Here is a 25767-nt window from a genome sequence, read left to right as displayed (position 1 = left end):
ATATATATATATATATATATATATATATATGTATATATATATATACAGTCCGGTCCCGAATTATGGGTGTTCGAATTGTGCGATTCCCCTTTTATGCAGTCGCTAGTTCTCAAAAATAGATTTTCTGTATCTGCGATGCCGTTCAAAGTCTGCGAGTCACGCGCCGCAAACGTATCAAATCTATTGTCTTTTCAAGTATTTTAGATGTGGGGGTGTTTGCTGCTCTGAGAGAAGGGGTGGGGGAATGCTTGGAGGGAAAAAAACTATTATTCCTCCAAGGGGGAATGCAAGAGAAAGTTTCCCTGCTCAGCCATTAGCTAAGACGGAAGGCTCTGCCTCATGCATTTATCGTACAGTACACTTACACCCATTATCATCATCATCGCCAAACGTATTATTCAGATCTGTTGAAGTGTATTCTGATCATCCGTATCTTGTATGCATCTGCCTAGAAAGAGGAAGACCTATTTTCTCGAAACAAAAAAGCTTGCCCTTAAGTTGAAGACGAGGGAAGGAGCAACTTGCATTTTGGCAGCAGTCGACAGCTTCAACTCCGTCTTTGCTGAACAAGAAGAACGAATTTTTTTTCTAGGGTAACTTGTTTTGACTAACCTTTGGCACTTGATCATTTATTTTTTCTGTTGTTGAAATAGGTTTTGATGAAAATGACTAGTAAAAGTGATTAACAGAGAAACAGATGTGTTTGAGAGAGAGAGAGAGAGAGAGAGAGAGAGAGAATCGTTCGATCTCAACTTTTCAAGAAACTGTTATTTCGTGTTGAATTTTTAACATTTCTTTTTTAAGAAATTATAATTTCATACGAAATTTTGAATTTTTGAGAGAGAGAGAGAGAGAGAGAGAGAGAGAGAGAGAGAGAGAGAGAGAGAGAATCGTTCGATCTAAACTTTTCAAGAAGCTGTCATTTCATGTTGAAATTTTACCATTTCTTTTTAAGAAATTATAATTTCATATGAAATTTTGAATTTTCATCAATATCTAAACTGAGACAGGACCTCATAACCAAGTTTGTTAGGCCTAACGGGAGTAAAGACACGCATGATCCGCCAGTACCCGAAACGGTTCACAAAGCCTTCCTTCAGCTGAAGAACTCTTCGTGGGGGATGAGATAGAGGAGTTTGAAGGTTTTTTTGGCAGAGGATAGGTAGAGGAAATACCATCCAAAAGTTTTTTTTAAAGGAAATGACTGTATCATACAGTACACTTGCACCCAATGGTGGGATTGTTTACATGTGGGAGTTTTCACCATCCTGTGTGTAATTTAAAATTTTTCAAGTTATTAAAACCTTTTTAATGTTTTATTTATCCACAAGAACAATTTCATATTATAAAACATTACAGTATAGTACATAGAAAGTATTGGAAATGGGTAGAGTAAAAAAAAGTTTGACTGGGTAAGTTGCTGTTTGCCTTGGCCCTAATGGAATTATTCCCATAAGGTATGTGTTTCGAAATCTGTGAATTTCCAATTCTGCGAGGCCATGGATCGACCAAATTCTCGCATAATTGAGGACCGTACTGTGTGTGTGTATATATATATATATATAATATCTATATATATATTATATATATATCTTAAAGGCACCAGCAACAGTCTATAATATTAAATAGTTGGGTTGATAACTTTAGGTCTTGCTGGTTAGAGACAGATGCAAAACGCTGGATTCCTCAAAGATGCTGAAATGAAAAAACAAACAGGAAAGCTTACTGGCTCACGATTGGGGTCAGTGACGCACTTCAAAGATCACGAGTGTTACTTGTCCTCGTTAGAGATGTTTCCCTGTTAGAGTTTTTGGTGGCTAGCGGTTATAAGGTACATTAAAGTCTATAGGTAACTACTCCGAAGAGACTAGATCTAGATATGTTAGGCATATTTTGGGGGAGAGTGCTCATAATTAAGTATTGGGCAACTGACTCTATTGCTGATTTAAGGGGAATTTAGCTGACAGTCAGTATTTAAGCCATGTAGCTACCGTGGGCAGTGATCTTAGTTGCTGTTTAGTGTAAAGACATGTTCCTGTGTTTCTGGGGGGGGAAAGTGAATTTATATCATAGCGGGAATTAATTACGCGTGCTTGCAAGAGTAGCCGGGTACTGACTTTGGACCTATGAAGACATGAGTGTATGAGTTTATTTTTTTTCTCTCTCTCTTTATTGGTGTTAATTTGCTCACAAGTGTATCTTATTTTGATGTCCCTTGGGATTCGGTGGACATTAGTGGTTTTGTTGTATTGAAATGCATTAGAAAAAGTGGTACTATAAGTTTTGTTTTTGTGCATGGCATGAGAGAGAGAGAGAGAGAGAGAGACAGCTGGTTGAACAGTTGCGCTAACTCATTAAATTTTGGTTCGAGATATGTTTTCTTTCTCTCACTATTTTTTCCCATTTTTTTATAAACCAACATGACCTTGTACCAGATAAATCAGCTGATTAACCTTGAACCTGAGAAGCAGCTAGTTGCAAATAGCGGTTTGTTGGATTGGTGCATGTTTATTTTATCTTTTATTGGTGAATGATATATTATTAATTTTGGGTTGGTGGTTTGTGTGCGCATAAATATATCAATGTTACTGAGGTCGGGTCGAATCCTGAAGTATAAGAGTTATCATAACGAAAGCAAAATGGCCAACGTAACTACAAGCCAGACACTGGTGCACAAAATAACAAATATAAATGCAAGAGTTAGCCCTTTTCAAGGCAATGTTGATGGCGTTCTCTCCCAACCAGGGGGTGAATAATAATTTAAACGCCAAGGGAATTAAGGATGATGAAGAGGCATTCACAAAGGCAAAAGCCTTGTTAGATTTCAATAAAGAGGATTTGTCATTTAGATGCCGAAGTTTTCAGTACACAGAATTTCCTCCTCCCCGTTTGTGTGAAAAAGTGGAATATAATAGAGGATTGATTGATCAAAGGCAACAGCATTCGCGTTGCTACAATTGTAATAAACCAGGCACACAAAGAAAGTATGTAGAGTCAAATATTGTGGAATGTGTAAAAGTGTGGATTACTGTTGGCAGGCTTGTCCATCTCAGATACGGAAAGATGCGAGACCTACACCTCAGAAGTTCGGGAGTTACAATACAAGAACTTCCCAGGCAAGTCACTTAAAAGGACAAAGGGATCGGCGAAATTTTTGGAAAGCCCATCAACAAAAAGGGTACAGATGATTTGTACGTGCCATTGTGGTCTCGTGGGGGATGCCCCAGAGCCCAGGCCGATACTATATGGAACAGTGGAGGATGTGGATATCCCGATCTTTATAGACACAGGCGTGTCTATCAATTTAATGGACCATAATCTGTATCAATCCATGTTCTCTCATTACCCTTTGAAACCCTCAATGGAGACGGTGTGTTATGTGCAAGCCCATAGATTAAACACTCTGGGTTTGTTAGAATACGATTTTTGGTTATAAAAGGGGTTGCGTTGGGCAACAGACTTTTGCTGGGCCATCCTGCATGTAGAAGACACAAGATATCAGTCCATGCAGGTATCAGTGGTATAACGGTTGGAATTCCCGGTGTTTTTATCCCTTATGAGGATGCAAGTGAAACTGAGGATATGGGGTATACTGAAAATAGGGGGCACTTTTGGCGGTGCTAATGGTAATAATACCAGGGATATGGGGAGTGGTGATACCAAAACCCACACTAATGATACGGGGAATAACTGCGGTGAGGTTAAACGGGATATTGAGGGCCAACGGGGTAACAATTTTGGCGGGTTTAACAATGGCGTTATGGGTGGTGATACTGATACTAATACTGATATTATTACTGATACTAACAACGGGGTCTTGGTGGATGCAATGAGAACCACAGGCGGTGATATTTATGGGATTGTGGAACAAGGAGGTACTAACCACAAATATAAATATGTTTTATCAGAGGATGTTATTTTAATGCCAGGTTCAAAGACTGGTAAAAGTCAAATTGAGGGAAGTGAAAAAACCCACGGAAGTATGCGTAATTGAGGGCAGCGAGAAACTAAGAGGGGTTATTAGCACTGCATCAGTGAACAGTGTATCAAACACTGGTGTTACATGGGTAGAATTACTGAACTGTAACGATACAGTTAGGAAATACCAGAAGAATACATATGTGGTAGACCCCCAAGATTGGAGTAATGACAGTGGTTCAGTGGTATTGTAGAGTTTTCAGAGGAAAAAATGCAATCAAGGCAGCAAATATTGAGAAAACATTTAGCTAATGCAGATTACAAAGAGCATATAGAAGCGGTAAGTGAGCTCTTGGCAGAATTTGGGGACATGGTAGCTTTATGAGGGGATAAACTGGCATTGACTAATGTGTTAGAACATACGGTAAACTTGGAGAAAGGTACAAAACCCATTTTTATTCCTGCATACCGCATACCTTTCAAAATCAGAGAACAGGTAGAAAAAGAGGTCAGTAAATGGGAAGAGGAAGGCATCATAGACCTAGTGTGTCTCCATACAACTTTCCTCTGTTAGCAGTGCCTAAGAAGGATGGTTCTGTCCGAGTATGCGTTGATTTTAGACGTTTGAATGAAAAGGCAATTCCTGACCGTTACCCAGTCGCATGCATACCAGCTCTTTTTGTAGAAATCGGGGGACATAATATTTATAGCTCAATTGATTTAGCGCAGGGTTTTCTGCAGATCCCTCTTGGTGAAAATAGTAAGGAATATACTGCCTTCTCAGCGCCCAAGGGACACTATGAATTTACGTGGATGCCGTTCGGTTTATCGGGTAGTCTGATGACCATTACCAGGTTGGTAAACACAGTTTTGCACGAGTTATTGGGTAAAAATATTTTTGTGTACCTGGATGATATATTAATTGCAACAGACTCGGTCGTACAACACTTAGAAGTGCTTAAGGAAGTACTTAGGAGACTTAGGTTAGCAGGATTGAAAATTAAGCTAGCTAAGCGTTCCTTCTTGAAAAAGCAAATCACATATTTAGGTCATGTCATATCCAAGGAAGGGGTTAGAGTAAACAACGATAAAGTCAAAGCAATTGCAGATTTTTGCACCCGGAAATCAAAAGAAAATAAGTCATTCCTACAGATGGCAGGATTTTTTCATAGGTTTGTGAATGGATTTTCTAACATAGCAGCTCCTCTAACAGATGTATTGCGGGAAGACATTCAATTTCATTGGGGAGAACCGAAAGAAGTAAGAATAATGAATCCCCAGTTCTGAAATTTCCAGATTTCAGCAAACCATTCACATTAATGACTGATGCCAGTCAGGAGGGTTATAGCTGCTTCCCTTATGCTAAAATTTGATGGGAGGTTCAATCCCATAGCGTTTTATAGCAGGAAATTTAGGACAAAGGGAAGCAATGAAAGATTAATGGCTACTGTAGATAAAGAAGCCTTTGCAATAGTATTAAGTTTGGTTCATTTTAAAATGCTACTGATGGGGAATAAAGTAGAAGTCCTTATAGACCACAAGCCTGGATCTTTTTAATAAACCCGATTTGTCACCTAAAAGAGCTCGATGGTTCTTAACTATCAGGGACTTCGATGCAAAGCTCAAATATATAGAAGGCAAATTAAATGTAGTCACGGATGCCCTTAGTAGAAATTTTTTTGATACGGAAGGATCTCAAGTTACGCTAGTCACTAGTGATTCTATACAATGGGATATGAGTCTCATAGAGCAAAGGCAGGTGAAAATGAAATTTTGGCTGATGCAAAAGCGTTTCTTAGAAGGGAATCAGTCAGGAAAGGTTTTAAGTTACCTTTTTCAGGTTTAGAATTAGAAGGTAATCTGTTGGTCAGGAAAATTAAATATAAGTTAAGGACTAGTGAAATTAACGGAGACACGACACAGATTGTAATTCTGAGTCCTAATTCCAGTGGCTTTGGATATAGTACATTGCAGGGTCAGTAGTCCACACTTGGGGATAGAAAAAATGTATAATGAGGTGCGTGCTAAATATATTTGGAAAAATATGGGGAAAGATGTGGAAAATTTTGTAAAAAAACTGTACAGTATGCAATGCTGCTTGCAAACCCGCAAGGATAACTTTCTGCAAATTAGGGTCATATCGGATACTGAGTAAACCTTTTCAGAGAATACATATGGATATCCTAGGATATCCTAAGTACCTGTTGGTAATAATAGATGAACTAACGAGGATAGTAGAAATTTTTCCATTTAAGCATAAAACAGCTGAAGAAGTAGCTATAGCATTTTTCAATGGTTTACATTTACAGATATGGCTCACCCAAGGTTTTATTGACCGACAAAGGGAGAGAATTCATACACAAGACTTTAGAATGTTTGGCAGAAGTCAGAGGGATACAGAAAGTAACAATTATTCCATACAGACCTAAAGCTAATGGGTTATGTGAACGAGCAAACAGGAAAGTGCTCGAAGCTCTCAGGAAGACTGTAGGAGGAAATGATAAAAACTGGGAAAGATATACAGATGTTGTTAGACATAACATCAACACTATGGTTAGTGATTCCATTAAAATGTCTCCATTTGAAGCATTGTTTGGTTGCCAAGCATGAGGCACATTTGATCTGTTAACTATACCTCATCATGGAGTAGATACATTCGAAGCATTAACTTCCACAGCAAAGGAGAGACATACTTGTCTCAGCTGTAATCTTGAGGCTACGACCCGAGAAATGGCGGAAAGTAGTAACTAATAATAACATCGCGCAGTTGCATTTATTTTTTCAGATTTTGCAAATTGATGACGAAATGTGATTAATCAGTTTAATGTCACGTTTTTTTCCCTTTCATTCTTCTACTATTTTTCTTATTATGCGCAAACTGCAGCGATTTGGCGTAAAAACCAGAAGTAATTATTTCATGATGAAATATGGAGTGAAAAATATGGGAAATTACTGTTAAGTTGAGAAATATTATAAGAGGTCCGTGGTGGTGATTTGGTGATTTCTGGTGGTATTGGTTTATTGGGGCTGAGTTTTGTGGCTATTTTGGTGGTGAATATTTTTTGAGGCTATGCTTTTTGGTGGTGATCTGTAGTTTTACGAGCCAAAGAGGTGGTGATTGTGGTTCTTTTTGGTGTTATGGCCCTTGGGGAGTGGCACTAGTGCATTATGGTTTTGTGGGGCCCTATAAAGGTGTTGTATTTTATGAGGTTATATTCACCAGTGGTTATATTTGGCAGTATATAATTGTTATGCATAACTCTTGAATTGTGGTTTTCTGTGGTTTATATCCTGACTAGGTGATTATCGGGGTTTTATATACATGTGGCAGTATCATAAATGAGTTACTTTGAGGTACATCGGTGGTCAAATGGCTTAGAATTTAGCCTGTGGGGGATATTTTATAATTGGTGGTTTTTTCTAATAGACGTTTTCGAGGACAATTTTTTGGGTACCCTTTAAGGGGTCAATTCAGGTTGATACTATGTTGCGGCAGCAATATGCGTGACGATGCATACTACATTTTATATGGAAAAGCACTGAATTATATTTTTTTCTCCTACATTTTCCAATTGGAAAAGTTGGATTGTTATTATTATTTTTTTTCCTACAAGGGAAACTTGTAATTGGGATTAAGCATTTTTTTTATGGTAACTTTAACATAGGATTTTTATTATAGAAAGGAGGTAGAATATATCTTGGGATACGTAAGATACAAGGGATATTCAACATTATGTTTGATGGAGGTCAGCTGTATAAACATCACAGGGGTTTTGCGGTATATACATTATGGGGTTTTTGATAGTATATCTGTCAGATACGGGATTAATAATGAGTGGTCAGTTAGTGATAATAATTCTCCCAACAAGCTTAATAGGGGTCAGTAGATAAAGATCGTATTTTATTTTAGGGGGAATTTTAGTCCTTAATAATTGACTATGAGGTTGGGTATATTAGTTTAAGACAGATTCGTGTATTAAAGCAAGACTTTATTTGTTCCAAGATCATGTAGACTTTTCAAAAAGTCAGTTAGAACCTATTAATGACAAAATACGGACACACGATGACTTTAGAGAATCCCCAACTTCACGCGAGGATGACAACAAAAACAACTAAGGATCTACAACGCCAGAGGTCAGATCTTCACACGGGCCACGATGTTACGGGTCGCCTTTGCACGGACGAGATGTCGTTGATGGATCGTATCAGGATACATTCTGGCACAAATCAGGAGTCTACAATCTTCTATGAGGCGGATGACACTTTCATGGGAGTCACGGGATATTTCAAGTTGGCAATGAGGTGGCGGTTACGATTCCTTCATCGGAGGACGTTGAATCTACAGTTCAGCAATGAGGTTGTTAGGATACACCTACAGGGGTCGCAGACGCTTAATAATGTCGCATGCATTGTCGTTTCAAGATGGTTCACGCACTCAGCCGGGATCTACAATTATTCGACAAAGGTGTTCGTGAAACACTTACATGAGACCACGAGGCGGTTAAAGTTCCACCTACACAGGAGACGGTTACAGTTCCACCGCTAGAGGCTAACGATGGGAATGAATTCTTCTTCAACGAACGATACACAGTTCCAGTGATTGCAGTTATAGTAGCTATAATGATAGTTGAAATATGTGATATAGGAGCTATCTAGCAAATATTATGAACTAGTATATACCAGTAGCCAATGTGATGTGCAACAGGGGTGCACAAAAGACAGAGGTGGCCGAGCCATCTTAAAGGCACCAGCAACGTCTATAATATTAAATAGTGATAACCTTAGCTCTTGCTGGTTAGAGACAGATGCAAAACACTGGATTCCTCGAAGATGCTGAAATGAAAAAACAAACAGGAAAGCTTACCGGCGCACAAATGGGGTCAGTGACGCGCTTCAAAGATCACAAGTTTCATGTATGTAGCGTGCATGCCTCTTGTGTGCCAATTGGTGTGTGTTCGTAATGAACAGAGAATGACATATAATCTGGGGGAAAAGTTGCAAAGGGGGACTCACTGATTTTGATTGATAGTGTGTGGAACACGCCACAGAAGAGGTGCTAGAAGAGGTGTTGCAGGTCCATCGGACATGGTAAAGTGAACTTTGAAAAAGTTAACATAGGTCTTTATTCCAATGGCCAGATCGTTGGCTACCACATTCCTCCTGCTTGGAATGTAGCTTACTATGAGCTCCACAGAGGTGTCGACCGCACAGTGGTGCACCTTGACTGTAAAATGAGTAGACCTGGTGGCAGATGGCAGAAAGGAGTTTTCATCTCCAATGAACAATTCTGGGACCATGACTAGAAGACCTCTAGAATCCGTCACCAAGATCACCAAGAAGAGGTCTAACAAAGGTCTCAAAGTAGACCAAAAAGACAATATGATACCACATGGGGATGTCCTAAAACAAAAAACTCAGCACAGATATGCTTTAAATCTCCTCCTGTAAACTTTGGCATGACAAAGTAATTACACTGTAGCCCTGGGAGAAGTCCTTTAGCTACCCAGGAAATGTGCATTTTGGACGGTAGAGACTGCCTATGAGGTGATCCCTATGTTGACATACAATCAGTATGCTACTCATCAAAGGATTCGCCCTATAGTGATAGGTCCCACCCACCCCCTGTTTGTTAAGGAAACAGCTAAGATGAATCCTACCTACTTCGAAGAAAACACAAACAGAATATGAATCACATTACTGATCTGGTTATTTGTATGAAAAGGAAGGTTAAGCTAGGAATTGAACCTAACCCAACCCAAAGCCAACTTCTTAAAGAATGGGAAAATCTTGCAGAATCAAGAAGCAGAACATCTGGGAATTTGAAGATTATGCCCAAAAATACACATCTTACACAAACACGGCCATGTGACAAGTCATGGACACATCAATGAGAAGACAAACGAGCATGGTCTTGGGGCAAGGAACAATGCTGAAGTAAACTCCCTGATGGATACAGACTCTTAAAGGTCCGGTCTTTAGTAGGAGAACGTGAAATACGTCTGTGGACCAGAGATTTCTCCCGATCTGAGCGTCAATGTTTCACTAGTTTACAATATACCAAGGATTAATCTTTTAAAAAACATTCTTGAAATATTCTAATTATAATAGGCCCGAAAATATTTACAGGAGTCGTAATTGTAGATGTTACTATGCCAAATACTAGTTCATCTTAGAATATTTGTAGGCCAATGTCTACAATTTTCACACATGAAAAAGATAAACACAAAGATAATGAAGGCCCCTGAGGATGAAAAATATTATACTTAAGAACAGAGATGCCCTTTGAAATATTATAGTCATATCTTTAATCAAGTACGTATAATGTATTATGAGGGAAATGGTAGGTAATTTCTTTGATGCACCAACAGTGCCGGTTGTTGTTTCATGCACTTGCAGTGGAGTTGCCAAATAGTGCTAGAAGTCACTATTAACCTGCTGTCGGAAAAGTTTTCAAGCATGTAGTAATAAGTTTTTGAGTGAGTGTACCTTCAATTTTCATTTCAATAATGACAATGAGGCAGAACCAGCGGTATGGACATGGAAATTTAAGGGGGTGTATAATACTACACATAATCTATTTCACTACATCACGGAATACAATTCTTCAACAGAACGATGTAAAAATCCCCCATTTTGAAGAATTAAAAGAGAAAACCAGTTCCTCTTATATTTATCAAATAGATACTAAATAAAAATATTTCATAGACTTTGTCTAGATTTCATCTTCTACCCCATAAATTACTTCAAATTGTCTACAGAGAATTCCTAGTGTTCAGTATTCCTAACTCACTTAATGCAGGTGACTTTTTTTGGCATATCATCAAGAGATCCAGAACATAACAGTGTCCATTAACTATACTTAAGGGAATGATGGTGGATTCAGTTCAAGTGGACCTTACAAGTAAAGTTTTTATCTACTGCTTGGCTGAATGAGCTGCTTAGAGCATTCTTAAATATCTGGACTGAGCTTCTAAGATGCATTCTTAAATACCTGGACAAATTTAATATTTTTTAATTATGACTAAAGAAATTCACAGAAAATATTACAAAGCATGTCCATTAGCAGACTTTTGACATATTTAGAAAACTATTTGGGATCCCCAACCAGACTAAACTCTTTCACACAATGCCACAAGGAAACACAAGCTTGAAAAATTTTCAGAACACAGAAGCCTCCAGAACATTTGTATGGCTATAAATGACGAAAACTTATTCATTAACTATGTAAAACATTCATGTTAACATACCTTAGCAGCGCCAGTCCCACAATCAGCAGACACAGCACAGCCAAAGGCTATTCTTTCTCCTTCATAAACTTCAGCAGTCAAATAATCTAGCAGGTATGTAAAAGGAGCATTTGCGACAGTTACATAGAAACTGATGATGAAACGATATTTCAAGCCAGTTGATGGAGTAGAAGCTAGGGAAAAACAAGAAACGTCAGGATTTATAATAATGAAAATGTTAAGATAAGTAATATTCAGGAAAGGCATATATAAAATAATATAGTAGTACTTCACATAAAGTGTAGACCAGCCCTTCTTGAAACTTATTTCATGTACATAATCCACTAAATCAATGTCAGACCTTTAGATTAATAAGTGTTTGACACAAAAGTACCAAAAGCATCATATGGGGAAACCTTGAACACCAGTACTCTTTCTCACATTTACGCCAGATCCAAGTGCTCAGGCTGCACCAACATCAGCATCTTCCATTTATTGAAGTACATATGAGCAGTAGTTGGCAAAATGCCTGGATCAACCTTGTTTATATATATATATATATATATTTATATATAATATATTATTATTATATATCTATATATATATATATAATATATATATATATATTAATATCTATAAACAACGACTCAAGGATTGTTAACTCTTGTGGTTTGGTAGTATGGCCGATTACACTGAAATCTTTGTTGTCAATGTAGGTTTTACAATGCCAGAACTTACAAAAATATGCATTTATTTAAAAGCAAAGTATTAACTGAATAACTCAGATTCTTAACAGAATGATTAAATGAAATAACCCAGATAATTCTTGGTAATTTATCAAACACCAACAATAGTTTAGCCATAACACTAGGCACAGTCAACATAGTAATTAAGTCAGTACACCATTTCTCCAATGAACAATCCCCACTCTTCTCAGAAACATTTCCCCTCTTCCAGAATCGCCTGTTAGAAGACAGGAGAACACTCTGGTAAGCACAAAAGCATAATCAAAATATCATATATATAGAATATCTCTGAAATAAATACTATTCAAATACAATCCAGTCACACTTTGGCCAAAATAAAGATAACGCTTAACCATTTCAGCACAGTTGCACTGTCACTCAATAAAAACACTCTGCCTCCTCTCTGTAATAGTCTCTCCCTTCATGATAAGCCAACATTTCATTATGTAGGGGGAAAAGTGCACATATACGTACGAACCCACACTCAATGTTCACGCCCATAAACTGCTTAAGTCCAGTTTCAAAGTCACCTCTACATCAAGCTCTCATAGCGACAGTCGAGGCACTGATTTGCTAAGACAGCACTTTTGATCACACCACCCAAGGAAAGATGCGTTAGCATTCCCAAGCTGTCGCTCGATCACTCTGTCTCCAGGGAAGTTAAATGATGAGTCTCTGCATTCCAAGAAACGTCATAGCATATTACATCATATATTATCAATCATATTATCTTAGCAAAACCCCTCTTTATGTATCATATATGTGTCTATCAAGCGGCCAAGAAGATCAAGGTACCATTCTTTCTGTGGCCAAATGGGTGCCACTAAAGTCATTGTTGTGTTGCTGTGAGATATGAATTTCTTTAAGGCCTGGTATTCACGCTCAGGTTTACCTGTCAGTCAACCCACGACCATTCAATGGATGAGCCTCCACACACAAAGAGTAGAACTGTCAGTCAGACAGTCAACTTGAGGTCATTGCCCTCATTTCTCGCCTAGCCTTCGTCACAGCAACACTACGTATATGGCAGGATGGAAACTCCGCTGGCTGATAAGGAGTTGGAGCTACTAAGATTTGCTGCTATTGCTGCGGCAGTCACTTCAAAATAGGAAAGAAGCAAAAAGGCATCACAGAGTATGGTCTAATTATTGCTTATTAAAGAAAGATGTCTATTCTCATACAATATTCAAGAATAAGATTAAATTAGACCTGTTATTTATAAATGGACTGTGAAACCTGCTTTTACTAGTAACACCTTTCACAAAAAGGCAGGTATAGGCCTAGGCCTAAAATACCAAATTGTATTTATCACATGGAAATAGTTTTTATTTGTTATATGATGATCTGGACTCATAACAGTCTAAAAATAGCACTTCAGGGTCTAACAATGGAATTAATTAGGCCTATGTATAGTGTATGCATATTCTGGTCCGAGCAGCTGTGATCCTTCCCAGACGAATTCTGGTGGCAAACTGTCATAAAATCATTGGTTACCCATCCACGTGTGATCACCTGTCAGACGGTCGAAAAAACATTAGGTAATTCCATCAATTCATCAGTTTTGGTGATTAGACTGACTCCACCGACGAACTTACAGGAGATTGTCCGAACTAGATTTCAGTTGTGGATAGCGACATCTGTAGTCTCAGCCGAACACCTGTTTGTTGATCGACATAAGATTCTTCAGAGGACGGAAAACATTGCTTGCAAGTCTTCTATGGAGATCTAACCAACAAATTTTCTTCAAGCTCTTTCAAGCTCCACCATCATCATAGTCCTTCAACCCCAATATTGTCCATAAAAGCCTGTGGATACATTTTCTGATCATCATTATCACAGTACAGTGTTCCCCCCTCACACCCCTATTCGCGGGGGATGGGTACCAGACCCCAGCGAATAGTTAAAACTCCCCTCTAAAATGCTTATATCAGCCGATCTTGAAAGTTCAAATAACAAATGTATACCTACTTAAAGTATCACCCTACATCAATATACCATTGAATTGATATTATTAATATCATTTCAAAGTCATCTTAAACATTTTACTATTAGAAATATATACATAACCAATAACAGAGAGAGAGAGAGAGAGAGAGAGAGAGAGAGAGAGAGATACAAGGATTAGGATGTCTCAAAGACTTGTTAATCCATCCAAGGATACATCGTGTGCTCACTTATCTCTAGGAGCAGGTTTTACGCTCACTCACTGCGTCCTAATGATTTTGTATAGCTTTCTTTTAAACCCTTCCACACTGTTACTGTTTACAACTTCTGGTGGGAGTTTATTCCATGTGTCACATATCTTGTATGTAAAGAATCTCCCACAATGGGATGTGTTGTATATCTTCAGTTCTAGTTTCAATTCATTATTTCTTGTCTGGTTTCCGTTTAACGTAAATAGTTTACTGTCTACTTTTGCTATGCCTTTCAGTATTTTAAATGCTTCTATAAGTTGTCCTCGGAATCGTCGTGTTTCTAAGCCATACATGTTCAGGCTCTCTAGTTGTCTTTGATAACCTATTTGCCTAATGGATGGGATTAACTTTGTGGCTCTTGCTTTAACCCCTTCTAATCTATTTATGTCTTTTCTTAGTGTTGGTGACCAAATTTGTACTGCATATTCAAGATAAGGTCTAACTATTGATGTGTAAAGCTGCAGCACCATTCCCTTGTTTCTGTCTTTGAACCACCTCTCTATGTATCCTACTAGTTTCTGTGCCTTCTTCTCAGCTTTTATGCACTGTTTTGTGGATTTTAAGTCCTTGGTAATAATGACTCTTGTTCTACACTATTTATGTCATTCCCAAGCAGAGAGAGAGAGAGAGAGAGAGAGAGAGAGAGAATTGTCCCGACAGTATTTAAAAGAGTGAAATGGAAAGATTATTATATTTCTTTAAAATACATATGAATTTTGTAATTACTACAGTTATATTATTATTATCATATTAAATTATTGTTATTGGAAAATATTATTACATACATGTAAAGTGAGGTGGGTGAATACCGACCTATTAGTAGAAAAAATTGTCTAAAAAAATCCATTTTGTGCCTGAAAGAGTGCACACTGTGCCCCAAACAAATTGCACGACATGGTCCACCTATGGTGTACTCATAAGTGTTATATTTTGCATTTTAAACATTTTCGGGAAATGGACGGCGCTCCGAAAACGCGGGGAAACATCGACAGGGGTGGTGGGGAACCCTCCGAACACCAAATTTCCTGTTTCTAGAATAATGACACTATAATCAGTCTTCCAAGAAGGCAGTAGGCTAGATCAGAAACTTAATGTCATTAAACATATGAATAGGTATAGATGAACTAACCCAATACAAATTTCCTGTTTTTAGCATAATGACACTGATATAGCATCACAGTTCACTAAATATCACCTTCAACTTTACACAAAAAACACTGTTCCACTTTTTGTTCTATATTTCAGAAATATTCACCATTTCAAAATACTAAAAACTTCAAAAATATTTCAAAATATTCATAATTTCATGCATCTGTGTTGGGGGTTAATGTTTCCCAGCATGTTTATGGTCGGTAGTCACCGCACCATGTTTTTTTTTTTTCCACACAATGCCATGGCAGCCACTTCGAAAGGACACACTTCATTTCACTTGATAACATATCAATATGACTAAATATCATAATGAAACTTAACTAGAAACAATCACACCATATTCACAGACGTGAGACACTATATGAGGAGCGTGAAAAATGACAACAGACATCCAAAAAATCAATTTTCTTACCTGATAAACACAGACGTCGAGATGGAGTAAACCTGTTGCTTTTGTGTTGTTCACTGAGATGGTAAGTGTGTTGGTGGTGAGTTTCGACACGAAATTTGAAATAATTTTCATAAAAATGAGCTCATCTCAGTTAAAGAGAGAGAGAGAGAGAGAGAGAGAGAGAGAGAGAGAGAGAGAGAGAGAGAGAGAGATTGTGTAAAAACCATTAAAAATGTTGTTTATATGGCACCACTCCCCTCCCCTGTCACATTACTTGACATATTTGACAACTTCTGAAGTTTAGGAGCTTCTCTGGAGTTGAGAGAGGATGAAGGAAACGAACACAAGGAAAGGCGAGGAAAAAAAAGAATTTTCATTTGAAATTACAGTTATATTATTATTATTATTATTATTATTATTATTATTATTATTATTTGAAAATATTAATAAACATATACATCTACCATAAAAATTCTCTCATCTCAGTAAGAGAGAAGAGTTATCCTTATTTAAAAGTGAAATGGAAAGGTTAGTTTTTCATTTCTTTAAAATACTATCACAAACGAATTTTGTAATTACAGTTATATTGTTATTTTTAATGTTAGGAACAATCGTTTGCCGATTGTTCCCTTGGCTGATTGTTGCCTCCTTTGTTTTTGTTTTGAATTGCTGGCGAGTTGACGTCTGTTGGATGGCGTCAAACTTCGTCAGTCAGGTTTCTGGAGGCAGAACAACCAGTCAGGTTCAGAGAGGCAGAGATGCAGAGTCTTGGCAGCAGAGCAGCGGAGAGTATCTGAGGACGAGTTGGTAGTTGTATCAACCCTGTCGTGAACATCCAGTGGTCGAGGAGGACCTCCATACTGTATCTGAGGACGAGATGGTTGTTGTATCAACTCTGTCTTGATCGTCCAGCGTTCGAGGAGGATGTCCATATTGTTTCCAAGGACGAGGTGGTTGCCGTATCGGCTCTGTCTTGATCGTCCGGCATTGGACTGTTGTCCTCATTGTTTGAGGAAGTGTTCTCGTTATGCTCTGATTATCTTTATGCCGCTTCAGTGTTAACCTCTTAAGCCGGAGCCCTAAAAAATCAAAACGTCTCCCGTATGCCGGGCCTGGTTTGGAGTGAGCGCGGAAGTGGAAAAAATAATTTTTTCAAAAAATTACAGCGCGCGTACTTTTGAAGATTAAGAGTCATTTTTGGCTCCTTTTTTTGTCATTGCCTGAAGTTTAGGAATGCATCCATCAGAATGAAAAATAATATCATTATCATATGTAAATAATGCGATATATGGTAGCGAAAAAAAAAAAATTCATACATAATTGTATTCAAATCACGCTGTGCAGAAAACGATCAAAGCTAACCAGTTACTTTTTTTTGCGTTGTATTGTACACTAAATTGCAATCATTTTGATATATAATACATTGTAAAACAATAAAAGTAACACCGGAAAAATATTATCACAAAATGATGTACGAATTCGTAACGCGCGGACGCAAAAAAATATTTTTTTCAAAAATTCTCCGTAATTCTAAATAATGTTCTAGAGACTTCCAATTTGTTTCAAAATTAGACAAATGATTGAATATTACGATACTGTAAGAGTTTTAGATTAGAATTGCAGATTTCGACCATTTCGGACGAGTTAAATTTGACCGAATGTCGAAATTTTAATATATATATTTTTTTCATATGCTCATATTCGAAGATGGAAAAAATGGAAAAAAGCTACAACCTTCAATTATTTTTTATTGTATTTTTCATGAATTTGCGCACATTTTGATATATGAAACTCTATAAAAAGGCTAATATGAAAAGGAGCAAATATTAGGATAATGCCATGTACGTATTTCGGAGAACTTGCGGCGCGAATCGGCGCGCGAGTGAAGGTAAATATATTTTTCAAAAATTCACCATAAATCACAATATTGTTTTAGAGACTTCAAATTTGTTTCAAAATGAAGAAACATGACGGAATATTACTAGGCCGTAAGAGTTTTAGCTTACAATTGCGTTTTTTTCAACTATTTCGGTAGAGTCAAATTTGACCGAACGTGGTTTTTTTTTCTCTATCGTGATCTTTATATGCAAATATTTCGAAAAAAGAGAAGCTACAACCTTCAATCATTTTAGTTGTATTCTACATGAAATTGCGCACATTTTCATATATAAAACTTTATGAAACAGCTAATTTTAAATGGTGCAAACATTTCGACAATCGCACAAAAAAATTCTGATTTTTTCGGAAGAGTTACCGCGCGAACGTAATTTTTTTTTTTTTCATAAATTCACCATAAATCAAATATTGTGCTAGAGACTTCCAAGTCGTTGCAAAATGAAGGTAAATGATTGAATATTACTAGAATATAAGAGTTTTAGCTTACAATTGCGTTTTTCGACAAATTTCGGTAGAGTCAAAGCTGACCGAAAGTTGAAATTTTTGCACTTAACGTTATTTATAGAAATATTTTCAAAACTGATAAAAGCTACAACCATGGGTTGTCTTTTGTTGTATTGTGCATGAAATTGCGCACATTTCCATATATAAAACTTTATGTAACGGCAAATTTAAAAGGGTGCAAACATTAGGACAATCGCACGAAAAAAATTTATCGGAAGAGTTATCGCACGAACGTAAGGAAAAAGTTTTTTCATAAATTCACCATAAATCGAAATTATTGTGCTAGAGACGGTCCAATTTGTTGCAAAATGAAGGCAAATGATTGAATATTACTATAATATAAGAATTTTAGCTTACAATTGCGTTTCTCGACCATTTCTGTAGAGTCAAAGTTGACCGAAGGTTGAAATTTTTGCACTTATCGTTATTTATATGAAAATATTTCAAAATTGATAAAAGCTACAATCAATGAGTATTTTTTAGTTGTATTGTGCATGAATTGCGCACTTTTTCATATATAATACTTCATGTAAAGGATAATTTAAAATGGTGCAATAATTATGTCAAAGTGACGAAATAATTTCCGAGATGTGTCACTGATACTTTTTAGTGCGATAAGAAAGAAATTCGCGCTTGCGCGCCTGCGTAGCGATTGTAAACAAACAACGGCTTGATCCGTGAACTCCCAGCATCCCCCAAGGCGCGTGATACAAAAGTTTTCGGCTGGTAGGCCTATAAGTATTTTTCCGCGAATTTTAAAAAAAACTTTTTTGAGCCGACGTATGATACGTCCAATCGGCATACGGGAGACATTTTGACTCGACGTTTAATACGTCCAATCGGCGTAAGAGGGTTAATTTTATTATTATGCTGCCTATTTCTATTAATTATATTTACAGATTGTTATTGCCCTTATACAGCCTATTTTGTCATTATTTTGGCTTTGTTATTGAACGGTGGATTTTATTGATTCTTAGACTGGTTTTACACATTTTATTGTTAGTTGATAAATTTTTGTGATTTTGCCACCCAGAACCTTGACTCACTGTACATTATGTATTTAACTCTTGTAAATAAGTTAATTTTAAGGTAACTTTTTGGTTTTGTTATGCTCCTCCCTCCTTTGTTTGACACCTGTCGTCAGTCATTACAGCCCAATTGTTTATTATTTTTAAGAACCTGTCGATCTCGAGAGTCGAGATCGTAATAATTAACTGACAAATATCAATAAACATATTATATATATGTACCATAAAAATTCTTTCATCTTAGTAAGAGAGAGAGAGAGAGAGAGAGAGAGAGAGAGAGAGAGAGAGAGAGAGAGAGAGCGTTTGTCTCTATTTTTTCAGAAATATTATGTAGAACATACTCTTCTAACACTTCCAGCCAAAACAGAGGGAGAGTTACCTACCACTATGACGTAAGTAACTTGTGGAGAGAGAGAGAGAGAGAGAGAGAGAGAGCATTTGTTTCTCTATTCTTTCAGAAATGTTACGTAGTACATACACTTCTAACACTTCCAGCCAAAACAGAGGGAGAGAGTTACCTACCACTATAACATATAAGTATCTTGTGGAGAGAGAGAGAGAGAGAGAGAGAGAGAGAGAGAGAGAGAGAGAGCTTACCTTACCGACCTTACATCTTGTTCGGTTTGCCCCAGGTCCCTCAGTGTGAGGCACCTCTAATGTCTACCAGAGAATTGCTAATGCATCTTCCGGTATATTTTGCATCTTCCAATCTAGGATGGTCTGGGATGCAGCTTAGATATTTGTCGAGCTTATTCTTAAACACATCAACGCTCACTCCTGATATATTCCTCAGATAAGCTGGCAATGCATTGAATAGATTCGGTATTGTCAATGCTGGTGCATAGTGAATTAATGTCCTGCGTGCTTTCCTTAGTTTTCCTGGTATAGTTTTGGATACTATTAATCTACCTCTGCTTGCTCTTTCTGATATTTTTAGCTCCATGATGTTTTCGGCAATTCCTTTTATCTGTTTCCATGCCTGTATTATCATGTAGCGTTCTCTTCTCCTTTCTAAACTATATAATTTTAAAAATTGTAGTTTTTTCCTGTAGTCAAGATCCTTAACTTCTATTCTAGCTGTAAAGGACCTTTGTACACTCTATATTTGTGCAATGTCCTTTTGGTAGTGTGGGTACCATATCATATTCCAATATTCAAGTGGACTATGTACATATGTTTTATAAAGCAGCTTTTCTTGTTTTGAAGTGCCGTAACAACATTCCCATTTTTGCTTTGCATTTTGCCAATAGAATTGCTATTTAATTATTGCATCACATGTTCCTATTCAACATCACACCAAGGTTTTTAACTGCTTCCTTATTAGTGATTGTCTCGTTATTAGGTCCCCTATATGCATATAGCTTTCCTTCTTTATCTCCATAATTTATTGATTCAAATTTATCAGAGTTAAATACCATCTTATTTACCTCTGTCCATTCATATACTTTGTTAAGGTCTCTTTGTAGCGAGTTCCTATCTTCATCACAAGTAATTTCTCTACTTATTCTTGTGTCATCGGCGAAATTACTCACTACCAAGTCCTAACATTACTGTCTATGTCTGCAATCATAATAACAAACAGCAATGCAGCTAGCACCGCACCCTGTGGCACACCGGATATTAGCTTAGCATCATCCAATTTCTCATCATTTGCAATAACTATCTGTTACCTTAGCGCCATCTGATTTCTCATCATCTGCAATAACTATCTGTTTTCTGTTGTGTAAAAATTCTTTTATCCATCTTCCTACTTTGTCCACTATGTTATATTTTCTAATTTTCTTCGCTAATATATTATGGTCTACCTTGTCAAAAGCTTTGGCAAAGTCTAGATAAACCACATGTGTTTCTTTTCCATTTATCATATTTTTATATATTTTCTCACTTTGGACTAACAGTTGGGTTTGTGTACTTTTTCCAGGTACAAAACCATGTTGTCCTAGATTAAACAAATTATTTTTTTAAATGTTTCATATTTTTCTTCATTACTCTTTCATACACTTTCATAATATGTGATGTTAGACTCGCAGGCCTATAATTACTTGCCTCTAGTCTTAATCCACTTTTGAAAGTAGGGGTAATATATGCTAATTTATGCTCATCATAAATCTTGCCTGTATCTACACTTTGCCTTAATAATATTGCAAGTGGCTTTGCGATAGAATGAACTACTTTCTTTAACAAAATGGCAGAGACACCATCTGGTCCAGCTGCTGATCCATTTTTAATTTCATTAGTAGCCTGCACAATATCGGCTTCATTAATATCTATGTCTGATAAATACTAACTATTTTCATCCCTTATTTCTGTATCATTATCTTCATTATCAATTCTAGAGGTAAATTCTCTCTTATATCTTTCTGCTAATATGTTGCATATTTGCTTTTTTTCATTTGTTAATCTTCCTTAATTTCTTAGAGGGCCTACTTCTATTCTTCTTTTATTCATCATTTTTGCATATGAGTACAATAGTTTGGGGTTTTGCTTGATATTTACTAGGGTTTTTCCTTCCAAGTCCCGTTTTTCCTTTTCTTTTGATTGTATAATCTTTTATTCAGCATTTTCTATCTTACTTTTTAGTTCCATCACTTTCTATGCATTCTTTTCTTTAGCAAAACCTTTCCTCCACTTTCTGATTTTCTGGAACAAGATCCTTCTGTCTCTAGGTAAGCATGACTGATGTTTACCTTCCTTCTTTGGTATATATTTATCCACTATTTTCTCTAATATTTTATATAATATATCTGTATTTACCTGTATATCATCACTTACGAATATGTTATCCTAATCTTCGTTTAATTCTTCATTTATTTCTGACCATTTTATATTCTCACTATAGAAATTGTATTTTCCATATCCTTCCCACTTCCTCACTTCTTGCTTATCTGTTTTCACTTGCTTTGGAACGGACTGTTAATTCTATGACATTATGGTCTGAAATGCTCGCATTATAAACTATTATTTCTTTAACATAATTCACCTCGTTCACAAATACTAGGTCTAAAGTATTTTCCTTTCTTGTTGGCAGGTGATTTATTTGTTGAATGTTGTGTTCTAGTATCATATCTAATAGCTTTTTGAATGGCCTCTTATCTTCTGCACTACTATTACTCTCTTTTTATATGTATAAATACAACCACAATCTCCTATTTGTTCTTTCCAATCTACGGAAGGAAAGTTAAAGTCTCTGGATAGGAGTATAGTCCATTCTTTGTGATTTCTACATATATCATCCAATTTTTCTATTACTGTGTCAAACTATTAAGTATTTGGGGGTCTATATATCACGATGTTCATTAATTTTTCAAATTCAAATTCTACCGCTATTGATTCACTTCTGAGTTACTATATTTCTCATACATTTTTCCTTGTTTTATGTCTCTCCCATATATTGCGGTTCCCCCTTGATTCCTATTATTTTCTATCTGATTTATAAGTTTGGAACCCCTTTATCTGATCATCATTACCAGTCTATTGCATTCATCACTATGATGGTTTGCGTGTTATTCCCATATGGGTAATAATAAGGGTTTTCTCGTGTCTCTCTCCTGTTCTGGTATGTTGTTCTTTTCTTCATTTCCATGAATTCTGACATTAATAAATCCTACTTTTCCAATATAATTGATCTTCCCTCTTCATAATTATTCATTTTGTGTATGAACCTGCAATTATCTCCATATCTGCACCATCCCCTGGCATTGTATATACAGTGTTTGTTCCTTGCACTCTATCTTGGAGCTGATGCTTGCATTCTCGATGCTGATATTTTATAGCACGGTGATGGCTTTTTATTTTCCTTCACCTCATGTTCTTTGTTCCTTTCTTTATCTGTATCGTTTTTATTTTGGATCTTATTATTTAATTTATTTTGATTCATGGCTACAGGGTGCATATATTTACATTTTTTGTTGAACTTACATCCTTTTCCTTCTTGTAAGTTTTCGCATATTTCTGGATATAGATCCCCGCATTCATCCTCATAGCCATCTATCTAGGTATGCACATTTGCCATAAATCTCATAATTGTGACATACCTTGGGATATTTGTAGTAGCATCTTTCACCGAATCTGCAATTCCTTCTTTTCAAAAGGGTGAAGACTGTCTTTCTTTTCTTTTTTTTCTTGCTCTTTCCCAACGGTATGAAGATCTGGGTAAAGCCTCTTCGGTATTTTATTTTGTGTTTTCATGTCGTAATTTATTTCATCGTATGTATGCTACTGTATTGCCTCATATGTAGTATCTATGAGTATCTCTGCATCCATACTCTTGTCCTGTTCTTTGTTTTCATTATTTTTATCTATCATTTCAGTTTTATTTTCTTCTTTGCCGTTTTCCTCTTCTTCCTCTTCCTCATCCTCTTCATCCTCTACTATTTCCACATTAAGTCTCGATTTAATAACATTATCTATCCATGATAGACATGTTGAGCAAAATACTCTTGTATCCTTATTTGTATTTTGTTGGATTTCTGCGCATTGAGGATAAGAGGGTATGTTGCATGAGAGAGAGAGAGAGAGAGAGAGAGAGAGAGAGAGAGAGAGAGAGAGAGAGAGAGAGAGAGAGAGAGAATTTTCTTTAATGAATTGATATTATTGCTGTTTACTTTAATATTAATATTTGAAAATTAGTAAATCATTTATCAAAAAACATACATGTGTGTGTGTGCGTGAGAGAGAGAGAGAGAGAGAGAGAGAGAGGATGATTATTTTTATTTTGTGATATTATTTAATCTTATTAAACTTACTAATACAATATTAATCAATATTAATATTTGAAAATTAGTAAATCCTTTTTGTATCATAAAAATGTATTTAGTAATGAAAATAAAATCAAAATACATTATTTAGTGAATATTTATCATCAGAAAAACCCACGTATAGGCGAATTTCCCGCAAATAATGGGTAGATTTGGCCCAAAGAAAAATCCGCGAAAAGGTGCACCTACTAATTACAACTAAATATATCCCTATAAGTATAATTTTCCTAATAATTTTAATATTAAAGAGCGTAAGAACCTGGGGTGAGTCATAAACATAATCCCTGTAACACCTTGGATCTTCCAAGTTGTTGAGTAAAGCTCCCCAACCAGGATCTGACACATCTGAATATAATGTTAAGCCGTGTTTTGGAGGCTGTAGTGATCTTCCCGAGTCTGTCTTCTACCAACCACCACCGAAGGTCTTCCTTGATTTTGGGTGTGATGGGAAAGATGAATGAATTTGGAAGGTTGTTCCTGCGCCAACTGGTCCTCTGGAGGAACTGTAGTACTCTGGTGTGTAACCTTCTCAGTAGCACAAACTTCTCTATGGAAGACAGTGTTCTCAGTAGGCTTATCTGCGTAGGAGATAAAGATTTAGTTGATTCCATTACACGAAGCCATTTAGCCATAAGGACGAGAGCTCTGGTAAATAATTGAGGGGCTGTGGAGAAGCCAAAGCACAGAGCCCGAAACTGGAACACCCTGTCCTGGAAAATGAACCTTAAATACTTCCTTGATTCTGGGTCTACTGGAACATGGAAGTATGCATCTTCCATATCTATCGTCACCATCCAGTTCCCCTGTTGGAAGGCTGACAGGAATGACTGGTTCTTCTCCATCCTGAACTTCGTTGTTTGAATGAAGAAGTTCAGAGCACTGACGTCCAGGACGGGTCTCCATCCCACCGATGACTTGGGGACTACGAAAAGGGGGTTATAGAAACCCTTTGTGATGAGATCTTCGACCACTTCCACAGCTTGTTTCTCGAGCAGAACTGAAACTTCTCGAGATAGAGCAGAAAACCTCTCCGAGCCTATTTAGTAAGCTTCCAAGTTGATGGGAGAGGTTGCTAATGGGGGTTTCTCCTTGAAAGGAATCACAAAGCCCTTTTTCAAAACTTCCAGAACCCAAGGGTCCACATTCCTTTTCTTCCACTTGCTCCAAAGATGAAAGTCTTGCTCCCACAGGGCCACGGAAGACAGTCTTCATTTGTGAGTGGCGGGTTTGATGGTTGTCTTCTTGTTGGATTGTACTGGTCTGAGGTAAGACCATGGACGAGGTTGAAACTTAAAAGCTGCCTCTGTCTCCTCAAAAAGGATGTTGCGACAGAGGGGGGGACGTCCTTACAGACGCTGAAACTGAAGGAGTTCTTGCTGGCACTCTAGTCCTCTTACCCAAATGAGTCATTAAGTCCTGGGTCGACTTCTTCTGCAGTTCGGCTGTCACTTTCTCCAAAAGTAGCTTGTGGGAAAAGACTCATCTTGTCTAAAGGAACAAATAAAAGGAATGACCTCTGCAAGGGAGTATAGAGATGAATGAACACCCTAAATGATCCCTTCTCTTAAGGACCCCTGAGGCAAAAATGGTTGCAAGTTCCTGTGTGTGCTGTCTTATATAACCTTGTCAGCGAATGCCAGCACTCCCAACCAGTCTGTTGTGAAGTTTTGCTGTAGTGGTACAATCTTCAATCTTTTTGGTCAATGCTCCTACAATCCAATTGAGGAAACTCATGACCTCAAACATCTTAAAGATGTCTGAGCAAATGATCCAATTCCGAGGTGGTGAACAAAATTCTAGCACAGGAAAACACAGCAACGTTTCTCATCAATGAGACTGGAGAAGTCCCCTTGGGGGGAGGCAAAAACACCCAAGGAAGTAGCTTCCCCAGTAACATAAGACAAATACATTTGATGTATCAAATGAGAGGGGGGCATACAGAAAACTACCCCGC

General features: G+C 37.0%; 2 protein-coding genes across 3 annotated transcripts in view; one reads left to right on the top strand and one right to left on the bottom strand.

Moving 5' to 3' along the window:
* LOC135219572 (polycystin-1-like protein 2) overlaps positions 1–25767 on the top strand; it is a 444330-nt gene that overhangs the window by 146009 nt on the left and 272554 nt on the right. The window lies entirely within an intron of this gene.
* Positions 1–25767, bottom strand: part of LOC135220046 (uncharacterized) — a 49302-nt gene that overhangs the window by 4901 nt on the left and 18634 nt on the right. Inside the window, exon 3 of the mRNA XM_064257376.1 lies at positions 11166–11338. Within this exon, the coding sequence (XP_064113446.1) occupies positions 11166–11338 (173 nt within the window). The remainder of the gene's footprint in view (positions 1–11165; positions 11339–25767) is intronic.

Source organism: Macrobrachium nipponense, chromosome 1, assembly GCF_015104395.2.
Source record: "Macrobrachium nipponense isolate FS-2020 chromosome 1, ASM1510439v2, whole genome shotgun sequence".
Taxonomy (NCBI): Eukaryota; Metazoa; Arthropoda; class Malacostraca; order Decapoda; family Palaemonidae; genus Macrobrachium; species Macrobrachium nipponense.
The sequence above is the reverse complement of the archived record's forward strand: the minus strand, read 5'-3'. Positions and strand labels throughout refer to the sequence as shown.